This window comes from Physella acuta, unplaced genomic scaffold (genome assembly GCF_028476545.2).
Source record: "Physella acuta isolate Inbredline_101_S28 unplaced genomic scaffold, ASM2847654v3 ptg001061l, whole genome shotgun sequence".
NCBI classification, from domain to species: Eukaryota; Metazoa; Mollusca; class Gastropoda; family Physidae; genus Physella; species Physella acuta.
This window is the reverse complement of record NW_026732578.1, coordinates 66,968-81,574: the sequence shown is the minus strand read 5'-3', so window position 1 is coordinate 81,574 and position 14,607 is coordinate 66,968. Positions and strand designations below refer to the sequence as shown.

The 14,607-nt window shown below is 43.1% G+C and overlaps 1 protein-coding gene and 1 non-coding gene across 3 annotated transcripts in view; both read right to left on the bottom strand.

Annotated features, from left to right (window-relative positions):
* Positions 1 to 3,778: 3,778 nt before the first annotated feature.
* Positions 3,779 to 14,607, bottom strand: part of LOC131955275 (uncharacterized) — a 48,487-nt gene continuing 37,658 nt past the window's right edge. For both annotated transcript variants that reach the window (XM_059319317.1, XM_059319319.1), the window contains exons 2-4: positions 8,195 to 9,286; positions 6,616 to 6,778; positions 3,779 to 4,057 (exon numbers count right to left, since the gene is read on the bottom strand). In XM_059319317.1, the coding sequence (XP_059175300.1) occupies positions 3,791 to 4,057; positions 6,616 to 6,778; positions 8,195 to 8,889 (1,125 nt within the window). In that variant the 5' untranslated portion in view covers positions 8,890 to 9,286 and the 3' untranslated portion in view covers positions 3,779 to 3,790. The remainder of the gene's footprint in view (positions 4,058 to 6,615; positions 6,779 to 8,194; positions 9,287 to 14,607) is intronic.
* Positions 9,849 to 9,921, bottom strand: Trnak-cuu (transfer RNA lysine (anticodon CUU)). Its single transcript has one exon. It is a non-coding gene; the product is annotated as a tRNA-Lys (tRNA).

The window sequence follows — 14,607 nt, the reverse complement described above, 5'->3', positions numbered from 1 at the left end:
TTTTGTTTTACAGATAATTTATTTTTCAAACTGTACGTTTAAAAAGTGAATGAGTAGCTAAAGAGGAATTGTTAATTTTTTATAAAACTGAAAACAGCTTTACATACAGAGTAAATACAATGGCTGCTGTATGAGTAGACAGAGGAGCAATCACAGGTTTCCCTCTGTTTTCAACAGCTGGTGAACTAGTCATGAACCAATCACAGGTTCAAATCCCTTTCAGCTAGACTTGTGTAATTTTATAAGCCGTTGTAGTTTTTTTCTCACCAGGGTTGTAAAATAAATCGGCATGTAATATTATTTTTTTCTAAATGACAAAACCTGTATAATTATAAATGAAACGCAATTTTAACATTAGAGAAATCTACTTGGAACACTACACAACTACAGCTAGGTAAAAGCAATACAGGCCATGATACAGGTTTTGTTATAATTGTTTTGTAACAGAGTTTCCTGTAGTGTGCATACAACAGGTGTGTATACTGTGTTGCATCAGTACACACCATCTGTTACAGATCTACTTAACGCAACTCATTTACATAAAACTGCAGACATCGGTGAAACCTATTTAAAACAACATATTTACTTCTACAGGGTCTGTAGGAATACACATATACGTAATAATAAATGTAGGCGAACAACACAGCAGTAATGTTATGTGTATGGGGAGTTGGGATGATGTAATTTTACATGTATGGGAGTAGGGATGATGTAATTTTAGATATATGGAAATAAGAAATGATGTAAGGATGATGTAATTTTAGACATATGGAAATAAGAAATGATGTCATTTTTCAGGTATGGGTAGTGGGAATTTGTAATGTTACGTGAATGGGGAGGGGCGAGCTATACCTGTATATGAATACAGGATGGAGAATATACGTAACCACATTTAAGGCAGCTGTACATATACATACGTAAATGTTGAACCAAAAGTTGAGACAGATGGACAAAGAATAGATCAATGTACAGTACGTGTTTGTTTCCCTTTTAAAATAGTTTATGATGCATGAGCAACAAGCAATATACTGCGTAGGCAATGGTAAAATATTTTTAAATTTTATGCAGCATAATGATTTAGTCTAGGTGCTTAAAACTGTCTAGACTCAGTGCTGTAATGTGATGTAATCTGTAATCTAATATAGAGGTTAAACTTCTCACAGCAAATAATAGGCAACCCAGCTAAAACAGGCCAACTTAAAAACAAGCACACCTTGGGCTTGAAGATCAAGGAATAAAATTATCTTATCCACTGGACTTTGCTAAAATTATTTGTGTATTTTTCAAACAGATTTTACTTTTGCAAAGTATACATAAATAATGTTAGTTTTCAATAGCAGTTTATGCTTTTAAAAAACAACTGTGTCATCCATTTTTAACAGTTGTTTCATCTTCATAAACTTGAGGTACTGCATTTTGCAGTATCCTTTAAGCTGATGTTTCCTCCTTTATTAAAACCAACAGTTTTTTCAATGATGAAACCACACTCTATCCAGCATCCACCAATTAGCTGCCCTATCCAGCATCCACCAATCAGCTGCCCTATCCAGCATCCACCAATCAGCTGCCCTATCCAGCATCCACCAATCAGCTGCCCTATCCAGCATCCACCAATCAACTGCCATATCCAACGTCCATGAAACAGCAGGTTTCATCAGTCCACTACACCGCCGTCCCATACATTGCCGTCCCCTACACCCCTACACTACCGTCCCCTACACTACCGTCCCCTACACCGCCATCCCCTACACTACCGTCCCCTACACCGCCGTCCACTACACTACCATCCCCTACACCGCCGTCCCCTACACCGCCGTCCCATACAATACCATCACCTACACTGCCGTCCACTACACTACCGTCCCCTACACCGCTGTCCCCTACACCGCCGTCCCCTACACTACCGTCCCCTACACCGCCGTCCCCTACACTACCATCCCCTACACTACCGTCCACTACACCGCCATCCCCTACACTACCATCCCCTACACTACCGTCCACTACACCGCCATCCCCTACACTACCGTCCCCTACACCGCCGTCCACTACACCGCCGTCCCCTACACTCCCCGTCCCCTACACTACCGTCCCCTACACCGCCGTCCACTACACTACCATCCCCTACACCGCCGTCCCCTACACCGCCGTCCCATACAATACCATCACCTACACTGCCGTCCACTACACTACCGTCCCCTACACCGCTGTCCCCTACACCGCCGTCCCCTACACTACCGTCCCCTACACCGCCGTCCCCTACACTACCATCCCCTACACTACCGTCCACTACACCGCCATCCCCTACACTACCATCCCCTACACTACCGTCCACTACACCGCCATCCCCTACACTACCGTCCCCTACACCGCCGTCCACTACACTACCATCCCCTACACCGCCGTCCCCTACACCGCCGTCCCATACAATACCATCACCTACACTGCCGTCCACTACACTACCGTCCCCTACACCGCTGTCCCCTACACCGCCGTCCCCTACACTACCGTCCCCTACACCGCTGTCCCCTACACTACCGTCCCCTACACCGCTGTCCCCTACACCGCCGTCACCTACACTACCGTCCCCTACACCGCCGTCCCGTCCCCTACACTGCCGCCCCCTACACCGCCATCCCCTACACCGCCATCCCCTACACCGCCATCCCCTACACCGCCGTCCCCTACACCGCCGTCCCGTCCCCTACACTACCGTCCCCTACACCGCCATCCACTACACCGCCATCCCCTACACCGCCGTCCACTACACCGCCGTCCCCTACACTACCATCCCCTACACTACCGTCCCCTACACCGCCGTCCCCTACACTACCATCCCCTACACTACCGTCCCCTACACCGCCATCCCCTACACCGCCATCCCCTACACCGCCGTCCCCTACACCGCCGTCCCGTCCCCTACACTACCGTCCCCTACACCACCGTCCCCTACACCGCCATCCCCTACACCGCCGTCCACTACACCGCCGTCCCCTACACTACCATCCCCTACACTACCGTCCCCTACACCGCCGTCCACTACACTGCCCGTCCCCTACACCGCCATCCCCTACACCGCCGTCCACTACACCGCCGTCCCCTACACTACCATCCCCTACACTACCGTCCCCTACACCGCCGTCCCCTACACTACCATCCCCTACACCACCGTCCCCTACACCGCCATCCCCTACACCGCCGTCCACTACACCGCCGTCCCCTACACTACCATCCCCTACACTACCGTCCCCTACACCGCCGTCCACTACACTGCCCGTCCCCTACACTACCATCCCCTACACTACCGTCCCCTACACCGCCATCCCCTACACCGCCGTCCCCTACACTACCATCCCCTATACTACCGTCCCCTACACCGCCGTCCCCTACACTACCATCCCCTACACTACCGTCCCCTACACCGCCGTCCACTACACTGCCCGTCCCCTACACCGCCATCCCCTACACCGCCGTCCCCTACACTACCATCCCCTACACTACCGTCCCCTACACCGCCGTCCCCTACACTACCATCCCCTACACTACCGTCCCCTACACTACCGTCCCCTACACCGCCGTCCCCTACACTACCATCCCCTACACTACCGTCCCCTACACTACCGTCCCCTACACTACCGTCCCCTACACCGCCGTCCCCTACACTGCCCGTCCTCTACACCACCGTTCACTACACCGCCGTCCCCTACACCACCGTCCTCTACACCACCGTCCACTACACCGCCGTCCCCTACACTACCGTCCCCTACACCGCCGTCCACTACACCGCCGTCCACTACACCGCCGTCTCATCAAGATCAATGTCCACCTCATTGCTCTCTCTGACGTGGTACAGCCGGCCCGTGTCCCTGATCTGGTTGCTGGCGATCTTCAGAAGCGTCTCCTCCTGTTGCTGGACCATCTGCTGCACCTGCTCGGCCGTCTCGGAGAAGTTGAAGCGGTCCGCCCTCTCCCTCAGGCGTAGCGTGTGCTCAATCTCGATCACGTTCTTGCCCTGCAGCGCCATGATGGGGGCGGAGTTCCGCGCCACGATCTTGCCGACCTGAAGATTAAGAAAATATTTTAGTTAGTAAATTGTAGACTGATTCTGGGTAGTGTGGAATCTAGTCCTTGATGTAGGATAAGATTGAATTTCTGGCACCCGAGGTAAAGATTACTTAAACAGATTCCACATAAATAACCAAAAGTGCTTTTTCTTGTACTTCCAATCTTTTGCCACTGAATTTTAGGTGAAAAATTCTCCCCTCAATGTAGCCTAAAATACATCAAACCCTCCCTCGCACCACCTCTCTTTCACCCATAGCAATACAAGAAAAGTAAAAATTTAAGTAAAATTTAAAAACATAATCAAAATTTTATCCTCGTAATTATTTCATGCAGCGCTGAATTCTTTTTTGTTGATAAACCTACAACGATGCCAGCTTTTTTATAAAGGTTTCCCCATACCCTATTCCCATAGACTTTTATAATTAAAAACATTAATCACGGCTACACAAGAACAACGCGGCGCCTGTCCTGGCTAATGATGTATTGATTAAGTGACATAGCCCTACAGTATCAGCCCAAATCTTTCCTCAGATGTTTGGTGATTAATACCACACATAGACGGGCGGCACGATCAGTAAACAAATGGCTGAGTTGTACTAGCATCGCGGCCCGCTAGTGTTGACGGAGCCAGATAGGATTTGATATATTGTTTTATATTCCACCCCGTCAAGTTCATTGAATAAATCATGCTTGAATGGGGTTTCTAAAACCCGAAATGTGGAGGAGGGGTAGGTGATGGAGGGTGGTTCAGAGCCATGAAGCAAAATAAAAATATTTTCGACAGACTAAAAAATGCTGTTGTTTTTTAAGGGTGGAGAAGTAGAAAAAAGGACAGCTTTCTGAAAAATTACTGTCATTGTTTATTCCTCCGTCATCAGATGTGTGAGCTATGATGAAAAAATTATTGGCTTGTGGCCAACGGTTTTATTTGATCTAAAGCAATCGTCGCAGGCGGTACTTCTACGGCCTTTTAGAGTAACGTTACGACATGGGTTTAGAATTTAGCTTTAATTTAGGTGCAGGGTTAGGCTTGGGGTAAAAAAAAATTTCTCGACACACGTTTTTATATGACTGGTTAATTGGAGGGTACCAAACAACATTCAGTCCTCCATCCTGCAGCTTACAGGAGCCGTAATAGCCTTTAACCCTCCATCCTGTAGCTAACTAACAGGAGCCGTAATAGCCTTTAATCCTCCCTCATGCTCGTCACAGGTACATATCAGCTTTCGCATTCCTTACCGCTCCCACCAGGAGCTGTAACAGTTCTGCAATCGTCTCCTGCTCTTACCAGGAGCTGTAACAATCCTGTAATCGTCTCCTGCACCCACCAGGAGCTGTAACCGTTCTGTAATCGTCTCCTGCTCCCACCAGGAGCTGTAAAAGTTCTGTAATCGTCTCCTGCTCCCAACAGGAGCTGTAACAGTTCTGTAATCGTCTCCTGCTCCCACCAGGAGCTGTAACAGTTCTGTAATCGTCTCCTGCTCCCACCAGAAGCTGTAACAGTTCTGTAATCGTCTCCTGCTCCCACCAGGAGCTGTAACCGTTCTGTAATCGTCTCCTGCTCCCACCAGGAGCTGTAACAGTTCTGTAATCGTCTCCTGCTCCCACCTGGAGCTGTAACAGTTCTGTAATCGTCTCCTGCTCCCACCAGGAGCTGTAACAACTCTGTAATGGCCCAAGCAGGGGAAGCGAGAAAAGTGCCCGATCACAAAGCCAACCCACCAATTACACGTCACAACCACCCCAGCAGTGAATACACTGCTGGGGTGGTTGTGACACGACGGCGTAATGGCGCAGACCGGAAGTCGGGTGCCAGGGTCGCAGAACGGGCCCAGGAGAGGGGGCGGATACAGGGTGGAGGTGGGGTGATGGGATCAAGCTTAACGTAACAAGGCGAGTGTAATCATTTATTTATACATCATTCACCTCTGTTCTTTGAGGGATTGTTTTTGGTGTGATTTTTTTTTCTTATATTTTTATGTGCGTCATACGAACGTGTTGGGAATTAAATAACAAGGTGTGTTGTGAATAGATTTTTTAAAGGACAAGGATGATTACAATGTAACACAGACTTCTCGTTCTTGAAAATAGGTAGATTTATCTATCAGTCTTTAAAGACTGCGTTCTTTTATTTATAAATGAATTTTTTTTGTTTTAAATTTATATATATTTATTTTGTATGTATAGTATAATAAGATAATATAATGCTAGTGGATTTCTTATGTATCAGCCTTATACTGATTCAACCTTTCTCAAAAAGATATTATCCTTCCTGAGAAGTTGTCATGTGTTTACGTTAGAATAAAACTAAAATGTAGATTCTCTCCAAAGAAAAGGGATGTCCTTTCTTCTACCTTAATCGAAGTACGAGTTGTCAGGGAATCCCCCCCCCCCTCTCCCCCCGACTTTTACCCAACCTGTTTGTTAATATGAGAAATTCGGAAATTGTGTAAAAAGCAGAATAGGTTTGATGTCACATATTAATCTAGGTTAGAATAAGATTTTGAGTCAGATTTTAAAAAAAAAAAACAAGTTAGCCAGCCATCACTTTACCTCTGCTAAACAGATCTGGGTGTTCTGCTGCGGGTTAACGTCAGGTAAATCCTGCAGTTCTGGAAGGTTCCGGAGCTTCAACTCCTTGTAGGTGCACGGCACGCAGATACAGGAGGAGTTGACCTGGCTGTGGAACTCGGTCACGACCTTGCCCTGCTGGAGCCTGGGGTCAACGGAGGACACGATAGGACATTGGTTAACACATAGGACATTAGTTTAACACTTAGGACATTTTTATCATATAGGACATTAGTTTAACACATAGGACATTTTTAACAGATAAGATATTATTTTAACACATAGGTCATTATTAACATATATGACTTTAGTTTAACACTTTGGATATTTTTAAGATAGGACATTAATGAATTTATAGGACATTTTTAACAGATAGGACATTAGTTAGCACATGACATTTTTAACAGTAGGACAACAGCAGAAGAATAAAACTTTGTAAGCAAAGTTGATACTGGTAAATAAACGAGTTGTGTTGACAAATAGGACACAGGCAAATTAATTGTTAAGAAGTCAACTAATATATAAACCAACAGGATCATCACAGAAAAACGTCTTTCGTGAACAAATATGATTAACAAAAAACATAAGACATTAGAATTAAAAAATAGGACAAAAAGCCATGTCTAAAACGTTGCTAATGTTTGTTTCAAATTGGACCTTTAAAGACCAATATGACATTGGTAAACACAAACTGATTCAACGAATATTATTTTAATAATACAAATTAGACAAAAAACGGACAGTGTTATTACTATTGCCCAGGTTTTTATTTGAGGCCATTTTTTTCGTAAACGTTCCATCCTGTATCATCTACCTCCATGACTGTTATACAATGACCTCGACATGACGGCAACAGCCATTCTCTTCAGTAATTAGATTGTAGGCTTTAATTAACAGAATGGACGCGAGTCTGGGCGAGGGCACAGTGAGAGCATTAAGCGAGTGTGTGAGCTGGGTGCCTGATATGGGTGAGAGTTCTCATCTCATAGAGTGGTAGGACTTGGGAAAAATGTTTGACCGAGTTGTGGGACTTGGTAAGAAATTCTGACAGAGTTGTGGGACTTGAGAAAAACTTCACTAGGACATAACATGTCTTCCCTATAGAACTAAGGTCACTAGGGACATGTCTTCCCTGTACAACTAAGGTCATTAAAACATGTCTCACCTGTACAACTAAGGTCACTAAACCATGTCTTACCTGTACAACTAAGGTCATTGAAACATGTCTCACCTGTACAACTAAGGTCACTAAAACATGTCTCACCTGTACAACTAAGGTCACTAAAACATGTCTTACCTGTACAACTAAGGTCACTAAACCATGTCTTACCTGTACAACTAAGGTTGCTAAAACATGTCTCACCTGTACAACTAAAGTCACTAAAACATGTCTCACCTGTACAACTAAGGTAATTAAAACATGTCTCACCTGTACAACTAAGGTCATTAAAACTTGTCTCACCTGTACAACTAAGATCACTAAAACATGTCTTACCTGTACAACTTAGGTCATTAGGGCATGTCTTACCTGTACAACTAAGGTCACTAGAGCATATCTTACCTGTAGAAATACGGGCTCCAAGCGTTAGGTCTCTCATGCCTGACAGACAACCTATTGTACTCCTGTACGACCCTCAAGGTCCCGTGATGCTCCATACACAGGTGGCACTGCGTGTTTGTGAAGGTCATGCCCATAGACTTGGACTGGACCGACTCGTCTTTCAGGCGCCGGATGTTGTGCTGGATGCCGTTAAACTTCTCCACGATCTCGTCAAAGTTGTTCAGCAATGATATCGGGGTGGGGTCCGACGGTTCCGGATGACTGCTGGCACTTCCGTTCTCCGGAGGGGCGCTGGTCGAGGTGTTAGTCGGAATGCCCATGGCCTGCATCGGCGCGTCCTCGTCCACGAATTTATGACACACCGGGCACCGGGAATACCCGGACCGCTGGCGGAGCCGCATGAACTTCCGGACGCAGTTGTGACACAGGACATGCCCGCACGGGAACGTGTCCGGGGCGCGGGTGTATTCAATGTCCTGCCTGGCTTCCACAGCCACAGGGGGGCCTAGGGGTGACGGGATGGGGGAGGGGATGGGTGACCTAGGGGAGCGGATGGTCGGTGACGGCTGAGGCGATAAATATCCAGGCGATTCTAGAGAGGAGACGGAGGGGGACCTGTAGTCATTGTAAGCCCCGCGGTCCTGTCTTTTATTTGCGTTGATGTCGTAAAGACGAAGCTCTGGCGCTTTAGACATGTTGAGAATTTGATCACAAGATTCTACACAAAAATATATGGCAACCTAAACCTGAATCTCCACAAGTTACATAGAAATTAATCTTTTTACCTCAACACGTCGGTTAGAATCTAAATATGTGCGTGTTCGAGGAATAAGTTTATCCAGACATCCAATATGTTGCCAGTTTGTGGGCAGGCGAAGATTAATATTTCCGTCAAGTTAATTAATTCGAAAACACAAACTTGAACACGTCTGACACGGTCAGGGTATGGCCTCCTGCCAAAGTCTAGGTAATATCCATTATAAAATACATCTGGCCCGTTTGTCAGCAGTTTGATCTGGCCGCCTGGGGTTCATTAGCGGCGTCATCCAAGCGATAAATTACACATTATCAACTCCACCCTTCTCAGTCGAGCTGAAATAATATTTGAAAAAAAAAACATTAGTTTAGGCCAAGGGAGATAATGCCGAATCACATTCACGGGGAGTTATCCTTACATCTTACTTAAATATATAAGAACATACTGGATCAAGGGGATTTTGGGTTGCTTAAAAATTCTGTTTTCCTCTGTAAATCTGGATTAAATTTTTCAAACTGAAAACATGGCAGTTTTTTTAATCAACCCTAAAATTCTGGATGATAGTGCCATGCTGAATGATTAGTAGATAGCTAAAACAGTCCAACACACAATAGACAATAAAGGTTCAGTAGTCTATATATATATATATATATATATATATATATATATATATATATATATATATATATATATATATATATATATATATGTATATATATATATATGTATATATATATATATATATATATATATATATATATATATATATATATATATATATACGAAGACGTAAAATGTACTATTAACTTAATCTAAATCTAGGACCACGCGTATTAGAAAACACCGCCAATAAAACAAAACGGCACTGAAAGTAAAAATTGGTATTAAAAAAAATCACGCCCAACGTGGGGCTCGAACCCACGACCCTGAGATTAAGAGTCTCATGCTCTACCGACTGAGCTAGCCGGGCAGGTAATTCCAGCTTGGACGTTTGAAATCTTATAACAAACTTTATGGCTTGACAAGAGCAGGTATTTATTGTTATGACAGTTTACTTTTTTTTTTTTAACATCTCCATTACCCGTTCCTACCCCCATGTAACAAGTAATAAGCCGTATTTTTACCTCCCATATTTTAAATATTTTTAGCGTTCAATAAAAACTTACAAATAAAATATTTTTATGTAGCTAAATATAGAATCTTTAAGTTTAATAATGTATTAGACGAAGTATCGAAGCTTCAACTGTACTGAATAAAGAATCGAATCATCAGCTGTAAGGCTGTATTAGATCAGTGCTTCAACTGTAAGGCTGTATTAGATCAGTATCGAAGCTTCAACTGTAAGGCTGTATTAGATCAGTATCGAAGCTTCAACTGTAAGGCTGTACTGAATAAAGAATCGAATCGTCAGCTATAAGGCTGTATTAGATCAGTATCGAAGCAGTGGCGTAGCTACCGTAAAGCTAGCGTAAAGCTAGCGTAAGCAAGGCATAGGGGCCCAAGGCAAATAGGGGGCCCTTTTTCGAAAGTTTGAGGGGGGGGGGTGCAAATCAAAAGTCTGAGGGTGGGGGGTGCAAATCGAAAGTCTGAGGGGGTGGGGGTGCAAATCGAAAGTTTGTGCCCGGTCGCCGGGAAGAGTCGCTACGCCTCTGAGGGGCTACTAACACTTTTTGCATAGGGGCCCAAAAATCCTAGCTACGCTACTGTATCGAAGCTTCAACTTTAAGGCTGTACTGAATAAAGAATCGAATCGTCAGCTATAAGGCTGTATTAGGCTGTAAAGCAGGATGTTATATCAGGGCTCTAAGGCACTACTGGTTACAGCACATTAAACATTTATACCATCAATGTAGGAACATGAATCTTTGAGGCTATCTCTAGCATTCTATCACAAGAACAACATTTACATAACCATTAGAGGAAAATGAATCAGTGAGGCTGCCTCTCAGTGTTTCTTCCAGACTTTTTTCTCCCGGGGGAAAAAACTCTGCTGCCTCTAGCATTCTATCACAAGCACAGCATTTATACATGCTATTTTTACAAGAATGTTTTAATTTATCTTTCACTAGTTAGGTATACGGCAGGAAATGGTGGAGGCCCTATGTTCCATAAGGAGCAAAGAGGACTAAGTCAAGTTAGATCTACCACTGTGTCATGTTTAATGTAATGACATGCTGAGGTGAAAATACCGCACCGTTAATTTTTGGGGTTAAACTGTCAATTGGTGCCATAAAGTTAGTGTCAGCACATAATTGTCAGACAATGGAGGTGGGGAGAGTAGGGGGGGGGGGTGTCACATTTAGAGATCGTGAGAACGGCACTTGTCAGATCGCCTTCAGACGAGAAAAGTGACGTTTGTTGTGCATGTCAAATCCAGATTTTTTCCCACCAGTGTGTGAATAGATTAGCACACGTCAATGGGTTTTTATGTCACGACTTAGAATTGTTCAACAAAGGAATGGTTCCAGAGGTGAAGCACCAGCTCCCAGAGGTGTAGGGTGGCACCCAGAGGAGAAGGGTGGCTCCCGGTGGTAGGGTCGTAATCTAAAGGTTTTCAATATACCCCGACACACACATTGATATGCTTATCGGTATGTGAATATTTGTATATATACATATACATATATATATATATATATATATATATATCGATATATATAGAGAGATAAATATATATATATATATATATATATATATATATATATATATATATATATATATATATATATATATATATATATATATATATATATATATACAAGGAGAGAGAGACTATATACGCTTTTGGTAGAACTGACTAACCCAGGTCAAGATCCAAGAGACACAAATATCAACTAGTATTGTCCAGATGACAAATATAACCGAAATATCAAGTACTGAGGTATTGTCCAAAAGATAAGCATTGCCGAATTATCAAGTATTAAAGTATTTCCCAAATATCAAGTACTGCCAAAATAGGCCTATGATTACTATGAAGCATTGAAGTATTTCCCTGATGTCAAGTATCGTCAAATTATCAAGTATTATAGTAGTCCAAATGTCAAGTATAACCGAAATATCAATTATTGAATTGATGCCCAAATGTCTAGTCTCTCAGATTATCATTTTAAACAAGAAAGTCGTTTCAAATTAAAAATTCATTTTTTCAATGAAGCCGATCTGGTTTTTAAAGTAAAAAAGCAAAATAAAACATTTTTTTTTAAATTATTATATTCAAATAAAATGTTTATAATAGAACGATTCATCATTGTAAAATATCGCTGTCTTAATCTAAGATATTCAATCCATGTCAATAACAAACATGCAATGCAGTAGTCCTGAGTTAATGATTAAATAAATGCATTGTGTATGTTTGTGTCACATCTAACGGAATGTAATTTATCACGTGCGGTCACGCTGACCTTTGAGTGGGCTCTGGAATCAAACAATAACGGCCAGACACTAGCCAGGGGACATAAACCTGGGATATTGTTTTGTTTTTTTTTTGACTGCGGTTTGTTCAATACGGAACATGTTCTGACAGCTGAATAATAAGCTGAGTAGGAGTTGTGGCTCCTGATCGTTATGGCGGGTCTCACAGAGATGACTAAACAAGCTGATTGGTGGAACGACACACGGGGTTAACTTCGTGGGTCAAGTGGGTAAAATGTGAGGGTGTGTGTGGGGGGTATGTGGGGGTATGTGGTGAGAATCTATATATATAATTCTCTTCTGGGAGCCGTTAGAAAACAAGCTGCAAGCGCCTCCTTGCAGTTCCCTCTCTTTCTCTCTATCACTATCACTACCACCCCCACCCCACATTGTCTGGTGAGTTGTGGTCACGCTAAATGTTTACAAAGCTAAATGTTTACAAATCGTAGAGCCGGGTTTCTATTAGGGGCAGATAATTTAGTTCAATTTTAAACTTACAGGAGGTAACTAAGAGGAGGCTGCTTTCACGGGGGGGGGGGGGAGGGTGTAGGGTCGGGGTTATTGGGACAAGGGGGGGGGGGGTAGTGTTTTAAAGCAAATATTTTCAGTGGCAGCATTGGTACTGTCGAATTCACAAATTATGAATTACTGAAAAGTAGAAAATAAAACAACTAAATAGCGGCGTATGATACGCTGCGGGTCGGCTCGTATCATGTATTTATAAAAATATATCATTGCCATAGAGTTCATTCGTACATTTATTGTTTAGACATACAAACAATTTTAATATGGTTGTAGGCTCATTATATAGGCTAACTCTTTTAAAACAAATGTGGTGTGTCATCACACTCATTAAACCGTATTTATTTGTGTTATTTTTTTTTAATTAACTCATTATGTCACACCGTTTTAAAGCATACACGTGCATTACGTTGCCTTTTTAATTAAATTAATCTGGCATCTGCTCAGAAATACGAGATAAATTAGATGAGTTTCTTCACTGTTTTCCTACTGAAAATTACTGTATACACGGCAAAACTTTTGGTACGGCAACACCTTTATCTATTGAATATTATCTCAGTAGATCTCAACCACAATTAAAGTTGTGTTTACGTGTCTCAAATATAGCAGCTTTGAAAGTTGATCAACAGACTTCAAAGAGACGTAAATCCTGTTACAGTTATTGGGTGAATGGATCTAACCGTAAGTAGTAATGTGTTTCCAGTCTCCACAACAGGACATAATTAAAAGTCTGGCATTTATACCGACACAAACATTTGTTTGACGTCAAGAATCGGTAATGCCAGCTTTCGCATGACAAGTTATCTATGAAAGAGTACAGTGCTAGAACTGGATGTTTTCGTCTCTTCGTTTTATTAATAGACTGGTCATGTGACTTCACTACGCTGGTGTTTTTATTTTTAACTGGGTCACAAAACATGACCCAGAAAATTTAAATATGCTGATGATACATCAGGAGTGTAGTGATGGTTTAAAAAAAAAAATTGTATGTTGTAATGTTAGGACTAAAACAATTCTTGGTATAACCGGTTCTGATGTAAGTAATCGATAGATCGAAGACTATTGAACTCCCTCCCACGATCTAAGCGACTCTTTAAAATTATGGATTTATTGATCGCAGCTCGCGTTGGAGAGGGGGGGTGGAGCAGGCGGATGGGGTAGAGGTGGTGGGGATAGGGGGGATGATGTGGGTTGGAGCGGGGATGGAGCGGGGTTGGTAAAATGGCCAATACAAATTCGGCCAAGTGGGCATGTACACGGTTAAGAGGTGGGTGATGTTGTGAGTTCATGTCACAGTGACCCGGGGATGGGATGGATGTTTGATTCGGTTATTTCATATAGTTTTTACATACATCATCTCACCAATAACAGGAAACAACATAATTACACGTGCACAGTCGGGCATTGATGTAGCTCTTTGTTGTGCTCTTTGATAAGGTACGGGGGGGGGGGGGGGGGAATATGAGGGTATGATGATCAACATGTGGAATTTATTCTTTGATCAAGGCGGAGGGAAGTGGGGGTTATGATTAGGCTTTGATTAGATTAGAGTTAGGGCTGCAACAAGGTTAATTATTAAACCGTATTATATCGGTATGCACAGAGCTCATTAAACTAACCCACCACATCCTCAACCCCCTCTCCCCTTCCACTTATAGCACAACACGTAAGCCGCCATTAGCTTATAAGGTTTAGTACTCACAGCAGGATAGTGCAGTATCGA